A 20,814-nucleotide genomic window follows, 5' to 3' on the forward strand; every position below is an offset into this window, starting at 1 on the left:
AGCACATAGCCACAGTGGGGAGACTGTGACTTCCAAAATCTGTGAACGTTTTTGTGACAAAAGTGGATAGAGAACTGGCTGAATGGCAGAACTCAGAGGGTTGTCATCAGCGGCGCTGAGTCTAGTTGGAGGCTGGTAACTAGTGGTGTCCCCCAGGGGTCAGTACTGGGCCCAGTCTTGTTTAACTTCTTCGTCAACGACCTGGATGAAGAGTTAGAATGTACCCTCAGCAAGTTTGCTGATGACACCAAACTGGGAGGTGTGGTAGATACACCGGAAGGCTGTGCTGCCATTCAGCGTGACCTGGATAGGCTGGAAAGTTGGGCAGAGAGGAACCTGATGAGGTTCAACAAAGCCAAATTGCAGGGTCCTGCACCTGGGGAGGAACAACCCCATGCATCAGTACAGGCTTGGGGTGGACCTGCTGGAGAGCAGCTCTGTGGAGAGGGACCTGGGTGTCCTGGTGGACGACAGGTTAACCATGAGCCAGCAGTGTGCCCTGGCTGCCAAGAAAGCCAATGGGATCCTGGGGTGCATCAAGAGGAGTGTGGCCAGCAGGACGAGGGAGGTTCTCCTTCCCCTCTACACTGCCCTGGTGAGGCCTCATCTGGAGTACTATGTCCAGTTCTGGGCTCCCCAGTTCAAGAAAGTTGAGGAGCTACTGGAGAGAGTCCAGCGGAGGGCTACAAGGATGATGAGGGGACTGGAACATCTCCCCTACGAGGAGAGGCTGAGGGAACTGGGCTTGTTCAGCCTGAAGAAGAGAAGGCTGAGAGGGGACCTAATATATGCTTATAAATGTCTGAAGGGTGGGTGTCAGGAGGATGGGGCCAAGCTCTTTTCAGTGGTGTCCAGAGACAGGACAAGGGGCAATGGGCACAAACTGAAGCAGAGGAAGTTCCGTCTGACCATGAGGAAGAACTTCTTCCCTTTGAGGGTGACAGAGCCCTGGAACAGGCTGCCCAGGGAGGTTGTGGAGTCTCCTTCTCTGGAGACATTCAAGACCTGCCTGGACGCGGTCCTGTGCAGCCTGCTGTAGGTGACCCTGCTTCGGCAGGGGGGTTGGACTAGATGACCCACAGAGGTCCCTTCCAACCCCTACTATTCTGTGATTCTGTGAAAAGCTTGTTGTCTTCTGCACTTGTGGTTTGGAGTGTTTTGTTTGTGCTGGGCTGGGAAACTAGTGGATTTGGGAATGTACCCAAGGCTTGCATTAGAGTTGAGACATGCATCCAGTCCTTTCCTTCAGCGGATCATGTGCATTTCTTGCAACCCTCACTGTTCTTCATGAAAACATGCGCTATAATTAATCCAAAAGCTCATCCAGTTAGCTGCAGGAGATAGGAAGAATCTTCCTATCGTGCACAACTGGCCAGATATTTTCTGGAGCGTTTTGTTACATCTGCTGTCTGCATGCTGGTGTGCAGAAAACCCTTTTCAGGTGTCTGGCTGACATGTCTTGTTCATGTACTTGGGGTCAGGCTGACCATGCCACAAGAGCTGGAGAGGAATCTTCTCCAGGATCTTTTAGTTTTCTTTTTTTGAGGTGGGACCTCTCTCTCAGTTTCAGTCTTCCTCTTCATGCCTTTTGTTATGCTCATGTAGACTTTTATCTAACTGATTCCCTTAAAATCATGGCATCAGTCTTTCAGTTTTCTGCCTGCAGGACGCAGCAGTTTGGTTCCCTTAGGAGTGCAGTGGTTTAATCTGAACTAAGCTTTTGGGAAAAATACACAATGGTCAATGACATAGAGGAAATGAAAACTGATTCCTTCTGGTTCCAGCTGTGAAGCTTCCATGTTCACCGTCAGTGGATCAAACTAAGCTCTTATTTTGTCTCCAGATGGCTTTGGAAGACTCAGAGCAAAAGCAAAATCTTCTACAGAACATTTACATGGAGCTGGAGGAGCTTGCGCCAGTCTTTGAAACAGACAGTGTAATGCAGCAGCTAAATGAAATAGGTGATCAAGTAGCAACTTTACAGCATGAGATAGCAGAGACTCTTCCACAGATCCAGCAAGTGGCTGACGTAAGTTTGGGTGATCTATAAGTACCTTTTACCAGAGCTTCATCATATGTTATGAAATACAGCTTGTATTGCCTGCATAGAAAAAAGGGGTGCTGGTTTTAGTAGGTGTGCGAAGTGAGGATATTGTTTGGAAACAAAACAGCAGAAGGTGACTGGTATCTAATTAAGCTGTAAAGTTCAGGAGTACTGATGAAACTCCTTATTTAGGAAGAGAAATGCAGGGCTTGCTGACTGGCAAATTAAAAGGGCTTATCTTACTGGAGGGTAAGGCTGCTATGCAGAGGCACCTGGGCAGGCTGAGGAAATGGGCTGACAGAGAACTCACTAAGTTCAACAAAGGCAAATGCAGAGTCCTACACCCAGGAGAGAACATGTCCAAATACCAGTACAGGCTGGGGGCCAACCAGCTGGAACGCAGCTTTGTCAAAAGGGCTGATGGTCCCTGGTGGACAAGAAGTTGACCATGACACAGCAGCAGGGTCTTCCAGCAAGAAGAACAGCAGCGTCCTGGGCTGCATGAACAAGAGTGTAGCCAGGAGGTCCATGGGGAGCGATCCTTCCTTTTGGCACCTGTGAGATCACATCTGGGTACTGTGCCCAGTTTTAGGTTTCCCAGTGTAAGAAAGACATAGACACCCTGGAGCAAGTCCAGGAAGGACCATCAAGGTGATTGAGGGGCTGTAGCACAGGACATAGGAGGAAAGGCTGGGAGAGCTGGGTCAGTTCAGCCTGAAGAAGAGAGAGCTCTGGGTGAGGGTGATATTACTGCTGTCTACTGCTAAATAATGGGAGACTATTGAGCAGTAACAAACCCAAATTACAACAAAAGAAATTCCATCTACGTGTTAGGAAGGATTTTTTTGTGCAAAGATTGGTCAAACATTAGATTAGAGGCCCAAAGGAGAGGTGGAATCCCCATCCCAGGAGATACCCAAATCTCAGCAGCATCAGGCCCCAGATGACCTGCTCTGAGGCGCACTGGAGACCTCCCAAGATCCCTTCCAACCTAATTTATTTTGTGACTGTCTCCGTGAGAGTGCACAAGCAACTGTGCTGTGTGTGGATCCGTTTTCCATCTGACGAGACTTTTCATATAGAAAGCTGCAGCTGTGCAATTAGATCCGTTTCCTATGCTGATAAATATCACCACTGGAAGAGTGTCTTGTCACTACTGGCAATTTATAATGTGACTTTTCAAAGGTATTTCAATTCTGTCTTCAGGGTTTAAAACAGACCAGGTGACCTCCAGAAGTTATGACAATACATAATTTATTATAACTTGCCTTTCAATTGGCAGCATCCATGAACATGACCTGCATGTGCTGCACTTATTTTCAAGTACTTCTTTTTAAATTTAAGTGAAAGGCAAAAATGCACGCTGGCTTTGGTCTTTGGAGTGAGTTCCTAAACTGTACTATCTACAAATATTCTCTTTGTTCCCAAAATCTAGGAGTTGGATGTCATTGAATCTCATGTGAAAGTGTTTGAGAAGGATATTGCCAAAATGAAGACAATCCTGTTTTCAGAGCATCTGTTAGAATTTTCTCCTAAAGACCAACTTAAACATGGACAGGTCTGTGAATAGTCCTATATATAATTTTTTTTTTCCTCTGTGTGTTTATGCATAAATCAGCATAAATATGCTTTCACAACGTAAGGCTGTTTTGTGACTGCAGACTACCATGAACAAGTTTTTAGTGTATGACTTCAAAATGTTAGTATCACATGAACTCTTAACTCTTGGGTCAAAGATTGAAAGTATTATTTCAGCCATGATTTCAGCTACATGTTTCTAAAGTAGTAAGTAGTGCAATCTAAGAGGACCACATTGGTAGGGCAAAACAGTTGGTGTAGACAACCTGATGTCTGTGTTGTATGTGTCTTGGGGGCTTACTTTGGACTGGTCCTGTAGAATGGGCATCCATTAGTGGCTGGCTCTCTTGAGTTTCTTCTGCTTTAGTTTGATTTGGAAGGAATGCAGTTTGCATGCTCCAAGACAACTGTGCAATGCAAACCCTAAGGTGAGACTTGGGAGATTTGGTCAAGAAGCACAGTCCTTGTCTGAACTAAAAAGTTTGAAATGAAAGCACAATTGAAACGTGTCTGTAGAGGACTCAAGTGCATAACTTACACACGTGTTGTCAGACATACCTGCTGTATTTGAGTGTCTCCATTTCTGAAAAGTTTCTGGCCTGACTTTCAGAGACACTTGCTGCACATCACTCTGCTAAGCATCAAACAGTAAGTAATCTGAAGGTCTGAAAATCAGGCCCTATTTTCCAAAAAGGGAGGAAAATTTAGCAGATGTTTCTGGAAATGTAGTCTGGAGTGATTTACCATAAAGCCACTTCCTCATGCAGGGACTTCACTGCAAAGATACCTTGGCCAGATGGTTTTTCTTTCTCTGAGTGAGCTAAAGCAAAGCATGATGGTATCTATTCTTTTACACCACATGCAGTCCACATTGTTAGCTCACTGAAATGCAAAGAGTATGGGTTCAGTTTCAGGAGAGGGATAAAAATGTCATCATACCTCTCATAGCTTTGTTATCCAGAGAATGATTTTGTAATGGCTACATTATATGGAAAAACTAAAGTAATATTTCTTCTGGAAAATAATGTTCACCTGCTTCCGTATTTTAAATTGAAGCCTAGGTAGTATGCTAATAACAAAAAATTCCTCATGCAGGCTGCTTATGAATGAGAGAATAAGCAACTCTATTCCAGTTGGGGCCTTTTAAAATGGAATCTACTTGAGAGACAACTTAACAAAAATATTAGTAATTAAAAGGCTAAGAGGTGGTTTGTATTTTTTTTTTTTCTTCTGAAGTTCCCAGCTGAATGAGGTCTCAGTAGGATTTCATATTTCTTCAGCAGAACAAAGAAGTTGTGAGTTGGTATTGCCATTCTGTCTTTCCCAAGCTGATCACTGAGTCTTCCATAAAACGTGTATTGTGGTGTGAAACTGCACATTTCTCTTCATCCAAAACTGATAAATGTGATTGTAAACTGTGAACTGTACATCCACTCGGGGTGTTGTGATATGAATGCTGTCATTGACAGGAAAGCCATCTTTAGAGGTTTCTCCTGGCTTCCATCATGGTTCATCATCTCAGCTGCGTTGACGAGACTGTTTGTAGGACAGTCATAAAATGGCTAGTGTTAACATAGGACATTTCAGGGCTGGTTTGACACATAAAAAAGAAAAAACGAGTTGGCGAGTGACACCAAAGGGTTTGCACCATGTTTTTTTACTGTCTTCACTGCCAAAGATGCGCTGCTTTGAAATGATACACTTAGAAAATAGTAACTAATCTGAATGTGACCCTTTAGTGTCACTGTGCAAACTTTATGTATATGCAGAAAAAGCGGAATTGTAGTGTAAGTTATATATATCTTCCTCTTGCTTTAGATAACCTCACCATGGATTTTCACTTACTTGTTCCAAGATTAAGATATTCTTCCTTCTTAAATGGGAAACCCACCAAAGAACTTTTTCTGATCATGACAGTAGTGTAAATTTTCAGTTGATTTTTCCAACTCGGTATCACATCCATCGTCTATCCTGTATCCTGACAGGTTATCCTTGACCATGTTGGTCCCATGCAGAAGACCATTGTTCATTTGCAGTCCTATGAAGAAGCACTTCAGCTACCAGGGGTGAACAAGCAACCTTTCTCAGTCTTCCGAAGAACAAGACAACTCTTGAGAGAATTGAAGAAATTAGAAAAAATTACTAAGGAACAAAATGACCTACTAAAGGTAGTTGATTTTTTTTTTTAATGTCACCTAAACGGCCTTTATTTTACAATATTTTAAACTAGGTTCGAAGGGGGAAGGGGATATTGCCCAGCTCACTAGGGATGAGCCTAGGCTTGGAGTGCCAAGGCCAGGGGTGAGATTGACAGCCCAGCTCAAGTGTGTTTACACCAATGCACGTAGTATGGCCAATAAACAGGAGGAGCTGGAAGCCATTATACAGCAGGACGGCTACGACTTGGTCGCCATCACAGAAACGTGGTGGGACAACTCGCATGACTGGCATGCTGTCATAGATGGCTACAGACTCTTTAGGAAAGACAGGTCAACAAGGAGAGGTGGGGGAGTTGCTCTATATGTGAGGGAGCAACTGGAATGCATTGAGCTTGGCCTGGGGGCAAGTGAAGAAGGAGTTGAGAGCTTGTGGGTTAGAATTAAGGGACAGGCTCACACGGGTGACATTACGGTGGGTGTATACTACAGGCCACCTGACCAGGAGGAGGAGGTTGATGAAGCCTTCTACAGGCAGCTGCAAGCAGCCTCACAGTCACAGGCTCTGGTTCTCATGGGGGACTTCAACCACCCTGACATCAGCTGGGAAGACCATACAGCTAGGCAGGCGCAATCCAGGAGGTTCCTACAGAGCATCGATGATAACTTTCTGATGCAAGTGGTGGAGGAACCAACAAGGAAAGGCGCTCTGCTGGACCTTGTATTAACAAACAAGGAGGGACTGGTGGAGGACGTGAAGGTTGGAGGTAGACTCGGCTGCAGTGACCATGAAATGGTCGAGTTCAGGATCCTGCATGGAGGAAGCAGGGCGATAAGCAGGATCAAAACCCTGGACCTCAGGAGGGCTGACTTTGCCCTCTTCAAGGAGCTACTGGGAGGAATCCCGTGGGCCAGGGCTCTCGAAGGCAGGGGGGTCCATGAGTGCTGGTCGCTTTTTAAACAACACTTCTTCCATGCACAGGAGCAATGCATCCCCCTGAGAAAGAAATTTAGCAAAGGAGGCAGGAGACCTGCATGGTTAAACAAGGAGCTTCTAGCGGAGATCAGGCAGAAGAGAAAGGTGCATGGCATGTGGAAAGAGGGACAGGCCACTTGGGAAGAGTACAGAAACGTAGTGAGAGCATGCAGGGATGCGACGAGGAAGGCCAAGGCTCACCTGGAATTGAAGCTGGCAAGGGATGTCAAAAACAACAAGAAGGGCTTCTTCAACTACATCAGCAGCAAAAGGAAGGCTAGGGACAACGTGGGGCCGCTGCTGAATGAGGCGGGTGTCCTGGTGACGGAGGATGCGGAGAAGGCAGAGCTACTGAATGCCTTCTTTGCTTCAGTCTTCAGTGCTAAGACTGGCCCTCAGGAATCCCAGGCCCCGGAGGTAAGAGAAGAAGCCTACAGAGAGGACGACTTTCCCTTGGTCGAGGAGGACTGTGTGAGGGATCGCTTAAGCGATCTGGATGTCCACAAATCCATGGGCCCCGACGGAATGCACCCACGAGTGCTGAGGGAGCTGGCGGATGTCATTGCTGAGCCACTCTCCATCATCTTTGAGAGGTCCTGGAGGACTGGAGAGGTGCCCGAGGACTGGAGAAAGGCCAATGTCACTCCAATCTTCAAAAAGGGCAAGAAGGAGGACCCAGGGAACTACAGGCCGGTCAGCCTCACCTCCATCCCGGGAAAGGTGATGGAGCAGCTTATCCTGGAGGCCATCATCAAGCAAGTGGAAGAAAAGAAGGTTATCAGGAGTAGTCAGCATGGATTCACCAAGGGGAAATCATGCCTGACCAATCTGATAGCTTTCTATGATGACATGACTGGCTGGGTAGACGAAGGGAGAGCTGTGGATGTTATCTACCTTGACTTCAGCAAGGCTTTCGACACAGTCTCCCATGATATCCTCCTGGGGAAGCTGAGGAAGTGTGGGCTGGATGAGTGGTCGGTGAAGTGGATAGAGAACTGGCTGAATGGCAGAACTCAGAGGGTTGTCATCAGGGGCGCTGAGTCTAGTTGGAGGCTGGTGACAAGTGGTGTCCCTCAGGGGTCAGTACTGGGCCCAGTCTTGTTGAACTTCTTCATCAACGACCTGGATGAAGAGTTAGAATGTACCCTCAGCAAGTTTGCTGACGACACCAAACTGGGAGGTGTGGTAGATACACCGGAAGGCTGTGCTGCCATTCAGCGTGACCTGGATAGGCTGGAGAGCTGGGCAGAGAGGAACCTGATGAGGTTCAACAAGGGCAAGTGCAGGGTCCTGCACCTGGGGAGGAACAACCTCATGCACCAGTACAGGCTTGGGGTGGACCTGCTGGAGAGCAGCTCTGCGGAGAGGGACCTGGGTGTCCTGGTGGACGACAGGTTAACTATGAGCCAGCAGTGTGCCCTGGCTGCCAAGAAGGCCAATGGGATCCTGGGGTGCATCAAGAAGAGTGTGGCCAGCAGGACAAGGGAGGTTCTCCTTCCCCTCTACACTACCCTGGTGAGGCCTCATCTGGAGTACTGTGTCCAGTTCTGGGCTCCCCAGTTCAAGAAGGATGAAGAGCTACTGGAGAGAGTCCAGCGGAGGGCTACAAGGATGGTGAGGGGACTGGAGCATCTCCACTACGAGGAGAGGTTGAGGGAACTGGGCTTGTTCAGCCTGAAGAAGAGAAGGCTGCGAGGGGACCTTATAAATGCCTACAAATATCTGAAGGGTGGGTGTAAGGAGGATGGGGCCAAGCTCTTTTCAGTGGTGCCCAGTGACAGGACAAGGGGTAATGGGCACAAACTGAGGCACAGGAAGTTCCGTCTGAACATGAGGAGGAACTTCTTCTCTCTGAGGGTGACGGAGCACTGGAACAGGCTGCCCAGGGAGGTTGTGGAGTCTCCTTCTCTGGAGATATTCAAGACCCGCCTGGACAAGGTCCTGTGCAGCCTGCTGTAGGTGACCCTGCTTCGGCAGGGGGGTTGGACTAGATGACCCACAGAGGTCCCTTCCAACCCCTACTATTCTGTGATTCTGTAATAATTTTGGTCACTACACAATGTTATTTACAGGCATATAGTACACCTACTATGTCTTCTGTGTAACTTTGGAGATTTTTTTTTGTTGTTCTGTTTTTTTCCTGTGTAATTTGATACTACGGCAAGGCACACTGGATAGTCTTGAAATTCATTTCAGTTTTCCAATTCAGTCACATCTGACATGATGTGTTTTAGTATATAGTGGAAGAAATGAAGGCACAAGTGCCTTATGACCCACGTTTGCACAACTGATGATTGAAGTCCAGTGTTACATGCAGGTGCTCACATCTGTCCTTAAACTTCTCTTGACCATGGAAATTCTTTGTTGACATTAGATAGCAGTTGCTGACAAATAATAGCAGAAAGCCTTTCGCTAAAGATGATCTTCCCAAATCAGCAAGCCAGGAAAGTGACGATTTTCTACCTCTGTCACTTGGTTAATTCATTGCTTTGAGGCAGGCCAGCTCCTGCCCCCAGAAGGTCCCATGCAAGGATGTGTCTGCATAAGTGAATATGTGATGGGTCTTGGAAATGCTGTTGGCCAGGCCAGATTTGGAAAGAGAAATAGTATAACAGCATCGGTGTGACACACAGCTGTAGGAGCGGGCAGTGCCGGTGGAGACAGTCGGCATTAACTCATAGTCAGTAAGAGTTATGAAACAGCTACGCTGGCTCCAAACTAAGTAGTATCTCTGCAGCACTTCACTGAGCACTGTGGTTGTACCAGCTCAGGAAGGTCTTAATTCAGGGATATCTGCATCACGCTCCATTGCCCAGGGCAGATATACTTGGAGGCAATCTGGAGTTCAATTATGCATGTTCCCACATGAGCAGAGATATGAAAATTCTCATGTGATCCATTAATTTCTCAGCAGGATGATAGCAGCACCTAGAAAAATGGTACGGTATCTTTGCTGATTTGGTTTTGCAAATCTGTTAAAGCAGAGTGCGTTAGAACATGTAACTTCTTAGGGGGCATTTCAGAGGCCAGGCAGACACAAGTGGAAGGTAAAATGTTACTCTCCGTCTTTGATTTTCAATTTGTGAAATTAAAAGCACCACACCAAGAGAAAAACTCAAACATGCTACATGACTAATGCATGCTTGTAGTTTGGAAAAAAGCAATGACTATGTGAGATCCACATAATCCCTACGATCTTTTATTTTTTTAGTCCATACAATTTCTTACATCTGAGAAATGGATGTGGTAAAACATAACCTTTTTCAGAGAGTTACCAGATTAAATACTCAAGAAGTTTCAGAACACTTTAAAACCATCAAAAGCAGGGTTCTTCGCAATTACAAAGTGTTATCATGAGACTTCTAACTCGTTTATGTGAAGCATTAGGTCAAGGTTTAGATTTTTCTCCATTCTGAAGCAGCTGTAACCTTTTTTGCTCAGCATTTGCCTGTATCTTATAGGCATCCAACACTATGTAGCTGAGTGAAATTTCTTTGTGAGAAAACAGATTGGAAAAAATGCTGTTCTTGGCAGCTAGGTTATCAAACTGTGCAAAAAAATTTTCCAGCCCTGGTGAATGGGTTGAAAGCAGCAGTACTACAATACAAGTCTAGCACCAGCGAAGACGTAACAAAGGATAAAGCTATTAAAGAATGGTATTTTGAGTGCTGCATTAGAAAGACAGTAAGTATCCTTATAGAGAGGAATGCAAATGGGAGGCAAGCTTCCTGTACAAATATATACATAGGTGTGTTTTTTTTCCTGAGGATTAGTTTTGAAATGTTAGTTTTTGTATGCATTTGCCCATATTTTGCTATCAGTGATGCAACAGGATATTGCATTAGTAACTTTTGTATAATTAAGTTGCAGTGTAACACCTGAAAAAGTATAACAGAAGCAAAACCTGTCATAGGTAGTTTAAATGCCTTGGGGTAGGATTACAGGTGAGTTAGATCTGTGTTGAAAATTGCCCTCTGTTTTTTATTATGACCTGTCAAAACCACACCTATTGCTACCTAAACATCATCAGAAAGAGGAGTTGGAAGCCACAGCTGCTTCTGCCAGTTTTCTGTACAAGAGAGTGGTAGTATTTGCATATCTGATGATTTATTGTGCTCATTTTTAGTAAGCTATTCTATAACAAAGACAACGCCTGCCTGCATGTACACTATGGGCAGGCAGGCCTTTTCCATGGGTAGGTCTTCTAGTATTGCCACAATATGAAAAGTAAAGAGCAAATGTTAAACAGGAAGTAACTAAAGAGAGACAGTACTTCTAGGAAGAGATTCAGTTCCACATATGTGGCATAATTGATGTTCTGTTAGGAAAGCATTAAGTAAGATTTTATTTTTTTTGCCCATCAGTGGAAGGCAGGGAACAGATGAATTATCTTCAGGTGAGTGGCTGTATTCACATATTGCCCTGTGACAGAAGACATTGGAGTCTGTATACAAAATATTCATATTGTTTAGTGAAAGGAATTTGAGGTAGTATGCATTTTACCTATTACTAAACAGTCCTAAACAGAGCAGTTTGTTTGTCTTTAGCAAGTGAATAATAAACTTTGTAAGAATAGGATTGTACAAAGTTGGCAGAACAAACACAGTTTCTTTGACATGCAAATACAGATGCAAAGGAGGCTTCAGTACTCTTCAGTACAAGTTTGCTGCATTAATGACTAGTTTGTTTTTGTACTAATTATTTCAAAATGATTTATGAGAATTACTATTTCACAGGAAGCTGTAAAGAAAACAGAAGAATGTGAGCAAGAAATGAAAAAACTGAAACAATTCTTAAAGAACCACTTGGTTGAAATAGCACATGAAGATCAGCCAGTGGCTTGGAAGACTCGTTGTCCGGAGGTGAGTTTCACAGTTTTCTCTCTCATATCTGTTACTTGTCCTGACTAACACTAATCATGATGATGCAAAGCGCTGAAAAATAGCAGTGTGCTTCCTCTCCTCGCCACAGTCAAGCAGGCAATTGAATGCGATGGTGTGACTATGCATACATAAGTTGACATATACCAAGAGATATTAAAATTAATATTGGTTTGCGAGTTGGGTATATCTTTCATAGTATAGTCTTTATTGACTTTGATGTGTCATTTGTACTTATGTCAACTTCTAAGGAAACTTTAGAGTGCTGTTTTCTTGACACCTGTTTTGGTGAAACAGTATGCAGCACTGATAGCTTTCTTTGTGCTCAGCATCCTGCTAATGTTGCTGAAGTGGCAGCTTGTGATAGTGCATAAGGAGAGAACTGAGTCCATTTCTGATCCCTGACCGTGCAGTGGTACTTTAGGTGATTCTGGTTAGGGTTAGATTCTTTCAATTCCTTTCCTCATCCTCGCTACCACACTGTGTTTTCATCAACTATTAAAGATGTCCTGCTTTTCTCCCTGCAGTCAACTGCTTTCTGTAATGATTATTTAATGCAAAAGTAAGATCTGTTTTAAGGACAGCACTGCAGAAGTCAGGAAATTACTAATTAAGTGTAATACTTATTTATGAAGTGCCTCTGAAATGCTCAGCTTTTTGCAGTCAGTCACGATAAAGTTAATACACATACATTGTACTTGCCTAATAACTGTAAGCACTCGCTAGGCTCCTAAGTACATAGTTGCTCTGCTGTCAGGTGGTTGGATGCTGGAGTCTTGATGCTAGTACTAAGCATGACTCACTTCCTGATTCTTATTTGTTTTTGTGAATGTAGGACTTGCGGTTTAATAGCTCTTGTTTTAGAAGAAATCCCGTTTCACAATTGTAGCATTTCATGAATAGAAGTGGCAGTGGAATTGCCTAACTTCCTGAGGGGCTTCAGGTAAAGAAATGGTGTTAATAAAGTTTTGGTTTCTGAGGAGGTTTTTGGCTAGTTAAGTTAGCAAAGCAGTAGCTGGTAAATGTATGTGGTAAAGACTCCACTTGCATTGAAACAAACAGAAATGCTGTTCTTAGTGGACATTTATAAAAATATGCCAAATTATCATAGATGCCTATTTCTTCATACCCATGACATTTTACTGCCTCTACCTTTGGACATTTTACCTTGTTTTTTTGGAGTCTACAAAGTGAAAAGCATCCTTGTCCAACCAGAGTTCCCATGTCCTTGGAAAATTTGCTGGGATTCCTGTCTCCACCTTCCCCCTCGTACAGCCACACTAGCGTTATTAACAGGAGAAGCCGTAGTTGAGGCAGAACCAGCAGTCTTCGTGCTTTCATCTGTCACAGATTATTACTTGCATAGCATTATTCACACCGTGATGGAGCGTGGTATGGAATTCTTTCAAACCTAGCATCAAAGCTTGCTTTGGTGGACTGAACCCAGTGTGCAATGGGATATTTAGCCACGTTTCAGTTTTCTTTGCAAGGAACAATGCTTCACAGAGCTTTAGCACTTTCAGTAATGCAGGGAGTGGGACGTTTTATTCCTTGCCCTGTCTTACTGTTATTTGTTGTGCTTTCTTTGCTCCCCTGGAGACTAGGTGGTAAGGAAAGGCCCTAGCAGAAAGCGCTAAGGGCAGAGCCAACTAGAGCAATAGCCATAGCCAGGGAGGAAACCAAGACTGATTTATTTCCTGCTTTGTTAGTGCAGAGTTACTCTGGTTATTGTTTAATCCCTGCAGAACATTAAACATTCTATTTGTACTTTGTTAGGGACCATTGCTCCCAATATCATATTCAAAGACATGACATAGTTTTGTCACTATAGTTTGTATTCCCTTCCTTCAGGCCAGCTACAGCAAAGAAGACTCAGCCCTGAGCTACCCTTGTGGCTGTCTGTGCCCTCATCAAGGCTGTCCTAAGTGTTTTGTGTCAGGTTGCAGAGATGATGTTTGGAAGTAACATCACCTGCTCTGACACACAGAGTAATGTAACCCAGCTGCATTCTCTCTGTCCTGAAGGAAACTCGTATTCCCATGGCTATGCAGGACCTAGTTAGAATTAGTTATCCCGCCTTTCACATTTCCTTCCAGACTACCAGCTTCTGCATTACAGGTGGCAAGTGCTGTCCTGAGCTGAATCTGTTACTGCTGTTTTGCATGTATCTGGAGATCTCCTGCGGTGGCAATGGGGAACTGTCCCAATGCCCTGAAAAAGGAAAAAGGGGAAATAGCCCCAGTCCCAGTAAGATGCATCACTGGTATCATCTGTTACTTTACTGTTTGATCAAGTAAGAAAAATGGATGCTTACGGATGTTGTTGCTTCTTAGGGAGAAATAGAAATTGTAAGAGAAGAAATCATAAAGCTGTGCCAGAGAAAGGAAGATATCCTTGCCAAGATGAAGAATTCAATGTCTGAGCTTCACCAGAACTTTCAGGAAGAAGTGCCTGAATCAGGAGGTGAACCCACAGCCTCTGTATTAACACAAAGTGACTTGATTGGGACTGTTTCTGGTCAGCAGGTAAGTGGATCATCACATTGTGATCACTTATCTGAGAGCTGAAGAAGGAAGGTGAATAACCCTTCTTCCTCCAGGAGGAGTAGCTTATGAGAGAGGAGCACCCCTGCAGCTGTGAATCAATACTATTTCTCCTCCCCTTTGGGCTTCCAAATGGTCCCAGAAGAACAGAGTACGATGCATGTCTAGGAGAAGGTGGGAGGGAGGTGTGCCTCTGGTTGTTTTTTAGCATGAGCACATCCAACATGAAGTTTGCATCAAGCACTCGGCAGCAAAATGCTCAGTGTGTGGTTTTGTTGATAATCAGTTGTTCTGGGATTTTCGGTAAATTGTTTTCATGGAGCAAAATGAAATTTATCCCAATTATAGCTATGACGTTGAAACATTGCAGCATAGAGAAAAGTCCCATTTTTCAGAGGTGGTTAGTACCTGCAGCTTTCAGTTGCTTTAATGTAGGGTGGCAGATGTTCAGTGCTTCTCCAAAAGTGGACCCCACGTGGTAACTTTCTTTTGGTTTACAGGCAGAAGAGGCTTTTGCTGTTCTTGTCATAAATAATTGGGCTGTCTCTTTGTGTGTATTTTTGTAGTTGAAAAAGAGAGGAATGATGTCTCTTCTGCCTGCCTTAGATGAAGAACCAGAAGACTGTTCTTTCCAAAGCAAGGTGAGTTCAGTATATGTATTATATATACAGCTGTATATGTAAGATACAGGACAATTATGAAAAATATGTAGATTTGAAATACTTCAGAACAAATTGAAATATCTGTCATAGTTTTGACACAACCAGAATGACAAGTTTGTAAGTTTTACAAGAGCTGCCTCAGTGCAGGAAGGAGGCGTGGCTTTCCCAGCTCAGATCAGAGACCCACCAGTCCCTGTGTGCCCCCTCCAATGTGTCCCAGAGCAGACAGACACCAAGGGGAGAGGATATGGATGTTGCAAGCAGGAAGCCATCTTCAGCACCTAGTATCTGAGGTCAAATAATTCAGTCAGATATACACTCATGTCTTGCAGTGGAAGGGAAGACACAGCAAGTTGCCCATCCAAGGGTAATATAAACTTCCAATACTGTATGATTTCACAAGTGCCATTCACAAAACTTATGTCTTAAACAGCTACAGCCCCAGCCCCAGGTCAGAGCCACATTGTGCACTTTGCTAGCTATGATGAGAGGAGAAAAAGATGGTCTTCATCCTTAGAGTCAAGAGGGTGGAAATACTCACGGATGTGGGAGGCTGCCAGTACCAACAGGAATCCTGATTCATCTTCTGCTCAGCACAGCGTGGGTGCTGTGAACCACCGCTGGGCTAACAGGCAGGGGCAAGACTGGAAAGAGCATTGGTGATGGACTTAACTGCCCAGGCTGGCTTTTCCACCTCCTCTTCACCGAATCACAGAATGGTAGGGGTTGGAAGGGACCTCTGTGGGTCATCTAGTCCAACCCCCCTGCCGAAGCAGGGTCACCTACAGCAGGCTGCACAGCACCGCGTCCAGGCGGGTCTTGAATATCTCGAGAGAAGTAGACCCCACAACCTCCCTGGGCAGCTTGTTCCAGTGCTCCGTCACCCTCAGAGGGAAGAAATTCTTCCTCATGGTCAGACGGAACTTCCTCTGCTTCAGTTTGTGCCCATTGCCCCTTGTCCTGTCGCTGGGCACCACTGAAAAGAGTCTGGCCCCATCCTCTTGACACCCAACCTTGAGATATTTATAAGCATTTATTAGGTCCCCTCGCAGCCTTCTCTTCTTCAGGCTGAACAAGCCCAGCTCCCTCAGCCTCTCCTCCCAGGAGAGATGTTCCAGTCCCCTCACCATGCTCGTAGCCCTCCGCTGGACTCTCTCCAGTAGCTCCTCATCTTTCTTGAAGTGGGGAGCCCAGAAGTGGACACAGTACTCCAGATGGGGCCTCACTAGGGCAGAGTAGAGGGGGAGGAGAACCTCCCTTGACCTGCTGGCCACACTCTTAATGCACCCCAGGATCCCATTGGCCTTCTTGGCAGCCAGGGCACGCTGCTGTCTCATGGTCAACTGGTCATTCACCAGAACACCCAGGTCCCTGTCTGCAGAGCTGCACTGCAGCAGGTCCGCTCCAAGCCTGTACTGGTGCATGGGGTTATTCCTCCCCAGGTGCAGGATCCTGCACTTGCCCTTGTTGAACTCTCCAGCCTTTCCAGGTCTTTCTGAATGGCAGCACAACCTTCCGGTGTATCAGCCATTCCTCCGAGTTTTGTATCATCAGCAAACTTGCTGAGGGTACGCTCTGTCCTTCATCCAGGTCACTGATGAATAGGTTGAACAAGTACTGACTTCTAGGGAACACCACTAGTTACAGGCCACCAGCCAGACTTAGCGTCGCTGATGACAACCCTCTGAGTTCTGCCATTCAGCCAGTTCTCAATCCACCTCACTGTCCACTCATCCAGCCCACACTTCCTGAAACTTCCCTATGAGAATGTTATGGGAGACAGTGTCAAAAGCCTTGCTGAAGTCAAGGTAGACAACATCCACGCTCTCTCCCTCTTCAAGGGGATTTTTAGGGATGCTTTCCATAGAGTGCAAGAGTTCTCGCTCCCCAGGTGTGAGAAATCAGGCAAGGATGGCAAGAGACCAGCATGGCTGAGTCGAGACCTGCTGGTCAAACTAAAGGGCAAGAAGGAAATGCACAGGCAGTGGAAGCAGGGACAGGTATCCTGGGAAGAGTATAAGGACACTGCCCAACAGTGTAGGAGTGGTGTCAGTAAGGCCAAGGTGCAGCTGGAGCTGAACTTGACAAGGGGCACAAAGAATAATCAGAAGGGCTTCTGCAGGTATGTAAGCCAGAAAAGGAAGGTCAGTGAAAGTGTACCCCCCAAAGGAACACAACTGGAAAACTGGTAACAACGGATGAAGAGGAGTCTGAGGTACTCAACAAATTTTTATGTCTCGGTCTTCACTGTCGGTCTCTCTTCCCACATCTCTCGAGTAGAGGGACCCACAAGACAGGGGTTGGATGAGCAAAGTCCTTCCCACTGTAAGAGAAGATCAGTTTCATGACCACCTGAGGAACCTGAACATACCTAAGTGTGTGGGACCTGATGATATACATCCCAGAGTGCTGAGGGAATTGGCTGGTGTAGTTCCAAAGCCACTCTGCATGATATTTGAAAAGTCGTGGTAGTCAGGTGAAGTCCATGGTGACTGGAAGAAGGCAAGCATTGTGCCTATTTTTAAAAAGGATAGAAAGCAGGACCCTGTGAACTACCAACCTGTCAGCCTCACCTCTGTGCCTGAGAAGATCATGTAACAGGTCCTCCTAGAGGCCATGCTAAGGCACATGGAGGACGGGGAGGTGATTTGAGGCAGCCAGCATGGCTTCAGTCAGAGCAAGTCCTGCCTGAGCAACCCAGTGGCCTTCTATGGTGTCATGACTACATCAGTGGACAAGGGAAGAGCTATGGATGTCTTATATCTGGACTTCTGAAAGGCCTTTGACATGGTCCTTTGCAACATCCTTCTCTCTAAATTGGAGACATATGGATTTGGTGAGTGGACTGTTTGCTGGATAAGGAATTGATTGGATGGTCACATGCAGAGGGTAGTGATCAACAGCTCAATGTCCAGTGATGCGTGGTGTCCCTCAGGAGTCCATACTGGAACCAGTACTGTTTAATATCTTCATCAAGGACATAGACAGTGGAATCGAGGGCACGCTCAGCAAGTTTGCAGATGACACCAATCTGAGTGGTGCAATTGATATGCCTGAGGGATGGGATGCCATCCAGAGGGACTTGGACAAGCTCAAGTAATGGGCCTGTGTGAACTTCATGAGGTTCAACAAGGCCAAGTGCAGGGTCCTGCATCTGGGTTGGGGCAACCCCTGCTATCAGTACAGGCTGGGATAAAGTGATTGAGAGCAGCCCTGAGGAGAAGGACTTGAGGGTGCTGGTGGATGACAAGCTGGACATGACCGGGCAGTGTGCGCTCGCAGCCCAAGAGGCCAACTGTATCATGGGCTGCATCCCCAGCAGTGTGGGCAGCAGGGTGAGGGAGGTGATTCTGACCCTCTGCTCCACTCTGGTGAGACCCCTCCAGGAGTCCTGCGTCCAGCTCTGGAGACCTCAGCACAGGACACCTGGATCTATTGGACTGGGGCCAGAGGAGGCCACAGCAATGGTATGAGGGCTGGAGCACCTCTGCTGTGAGGAAAGGCTGAGAGAGTTTGGGCTGTTCAGCCTGGAGAAGAGAAGGCTCCAGGGAGACCTTACAGCAGCCTTCCAGTACTTAAAGGAGGCTTATAAGAAAGATGGGGACAATTTTTTGAGCAGGGTCTGTAGTGATAGGACAACGGGCAATAGTTAAACTGAGAGAGTGTAGATTTTAACTGGATATAATGGACATTTATGATGAGGGTGGTAAAACAGTGGCACAGGTTGCCCAGAGAGGTGGTGGGTGCCCCACCCCTGGAAACATTCAAAGTCAGGCTGGATGAGGCTCTGAGCAACCTGATTTGAGTTGAAGATGTCCCTGCTCACTGCGGGGGTGTTGGGCTAGATGTCCTTTAAAGGTCCTCTCCAACCCAAACTGTTCTATATTTTATGGTTCTATGATGCTCAAATTCTACTGTTTGTTGTGTCCGTTCTCCACTCCGAGACACCTCAGTCTTGCTGCAGGAACGCATGGGGCCGGCCACAGGAATGCATGGGGCCGGCATGAACACCTGCAGTGACAATACCTGTTTGTTCAGCTAATTTGGCTGTATATCGGCGTTTCTGTTCCTGGGGAAGAACGGGATAAAGTTTATTGCAGTATCGCTGTCTAGCTGGAGAGGGGCAGAGCATGCCGTCAGTGTAAACTAAATGCTTGTGTACGCATACATGTGTGATGAAAGGGTGTCATGTGTGGTGTTGTACAGCTGTAATGTTTTGTTATTTAAATGAATGAAGTAAAACAAACAGGCTCAGAACTAGAGCTGGAAATTTCAGGTGGAGGTTGAAGTAAAGTGGTAGTTTTTTATCTCTCCAGTCCCATATACCTCAGTAGACATATTTAGCCTGTTCTGGGATCTGTATACTCCAATTTAGTTTCTGCTGTTAATGGCACTGTCCTGTACTATGTCAGAGGCAAAGAAGAGCCTTTGCTTTAACCAATAGTGATTAAAGTATGTTATGGTTTGGCTGCCGCCGGCAACAAGGGCGCCATGCAGCTGCCCCTCCCCCCGCCAGGGTGCGGAGGAGAACGGAGAGAAACAGGCAGAAACCGGTGGGTCGGGATAAGGGCAGTTTAACAGAACAGCAAACAGAGGGAACAGGAACAACAACGATACAGAAAAGGAGAAAACACAACACAAATCGCACAACCCAGAGAGCCGCTCTCGCCGCCCGCTGCCATGCGCTCCCCAGCCGCGAGTGAGTTCCCGCCACCCCGCTCCCCCCCACCGGAACCCCGGCTGTGCCCCTTCCTGGAGTCCGGTGAAAATTAACCCTGTCCTGGCCGAACCCAGGACAAAGTAAAACATTGATAGCTGAAATAGTGCATTTTTGCTCTCTGATTTTCTGCCAAATACCATTTTAACACAGAGCTTGTGCACTACCACTGACCACCTCTGTTGCCTGAATGTGTGCTCTAGAGCCGCGGGAGTGTACAGGTAGTTTTGTTTTTGTGGTGTTGTGTTTGATTTACTTACTAAGTCCCAGTAATTGCATGTGTGAAGGTATATACAGACTCATACAGCCTTCCAAGCAACTGCTGATATCTCCAAGCACTTTAGACTTTTCCTTATTACGGAAGTGTGCAATATTGCTCCTTAAAGGAGGGCATATAAGAAGGAATTATGCAAGACATACTTAAAGAATACACCGGGTTTTTTTCCTGTGTGACCTAGAGCCCGAATAAAGCTTGTTTGACTGTTGGAACCAAACACATGCAAGTAGCTTGTAAGTGTTGCCCAACAGCTTGCTTTGCAGCTTTTGACTGCGTTGCCTTTACATCTAACTCCCACAGAAAAACATCTCTTCTCGGGGGAGAACTGGTTAGTGGTGAGTCATCCACTTCCTGCGTGCTCAGGTGTACCTGTGCAATGCAAATCGCTGCCTGGAAACCTGTTACACCAGATCCTGGATCGCCTGGCTGCCAAGTTTCCCTTTCTTTTTCTTTTTTCCTTCCCCCCTATTTTTAAAAAAAAAGAACAAAAAAAATCTGGGAACACGGTGGCAGAGTGGTTTCAAAGCTCTATGAGTGTGAAAGTTAAATGTTTCCCACTCGTAGGGGGAGGGGACAAACAGAAAAAATCTGGTAGATAACCACTTTTCTTTCATGTGCTTTGCTTCAGAGCCATGTGCCGCCTCCTGTCCCTGACACCAGCCAGGACTCTCAAGGGAAAGCAGGAGACTTGGAGGAAGCAGTGGATGGCAGCAGGCCTGAGCCAGAAACGATCCTCCAGATGTGCCAGGCCCAGGTTGCCGAGCTGGAGCAGTGGGTAGACAAAACTCAAGTGTTCCTGAGATCAGACTCCCAGAGCCCCAAAATGCAGCAGACGGTGAAACCGCAGCTTGCCGATTGCCAGGTAAGATGGAGCGGTCAGTTTGCTGCTGCACCCAAACAAGTCGCCCTCCCCTGGGGTGTGGGTCTCCAGAAGAGCTCTGCTTACTGCTTCGCTCCCTGCTTAATCGGCTTCGTTACACT

The 20,814-nt window shown here is 46.0% G+C and overlaps 1 protein-coding gene across 7 annotated transcripts in view; it reads left to right on the forward strand.

Moving 5' to 3' along the window:
* SYNE2 (spectrin repeat containing nuclear envelope protein 2) overlaps positions 1-20,814 on the forward strand; it is a 197,274-nt gene that overhangs the window by 97,278 nt on the left and 79,182 nt on the right. For all 7 annotated transcript variants that reach the window (XM_075426856.1, XM_075426857.1, XM_075426862.1 and 4 more), the window contains 7 exons: positions 1,844-2,029; positions 3,480-3,602; positions 5,608-5,790; positions 11,491-11,616; positions 13,968-14,159; positions 14,744-14,818; positions 20,462-20,695. In XM_075426856.1, the coding sequence (XP_075282971.1) occupies positions 1,844-2,029; positions 3,480-3,602; positions 5,608-5,790; positions 11,491-11,616; positions 13,968-14,159; positions 14,744-14,818; positions 20,462-20,695 (1,119 nt within the window). The remainder of the gene's footprint in view (positions 1-1,843; positions 2,030-3,479; positions 3,603-5,607; positions 5,791-11,490; positions 11,617-13,967; positions 14,160-14,743; positions 14,819-20,461; positions 20,696-20,814) is intronic.

Source organism: Opisthocomus hoazin, chromosome 7, assembly GCF_030867145.1.
Source record: "Opisthocomus hoazin isolate bOpiHoa1 chromosome 7, bOpiHoa1.hap1, whole genome shotgun sequence".
Lineage (NCBI taxonomy): Eukaryota > Metazoa > Chordata > Aves > Opisthocomiformes > Opisthocomidae > Opisthocomus > Opisthocomus hoazin.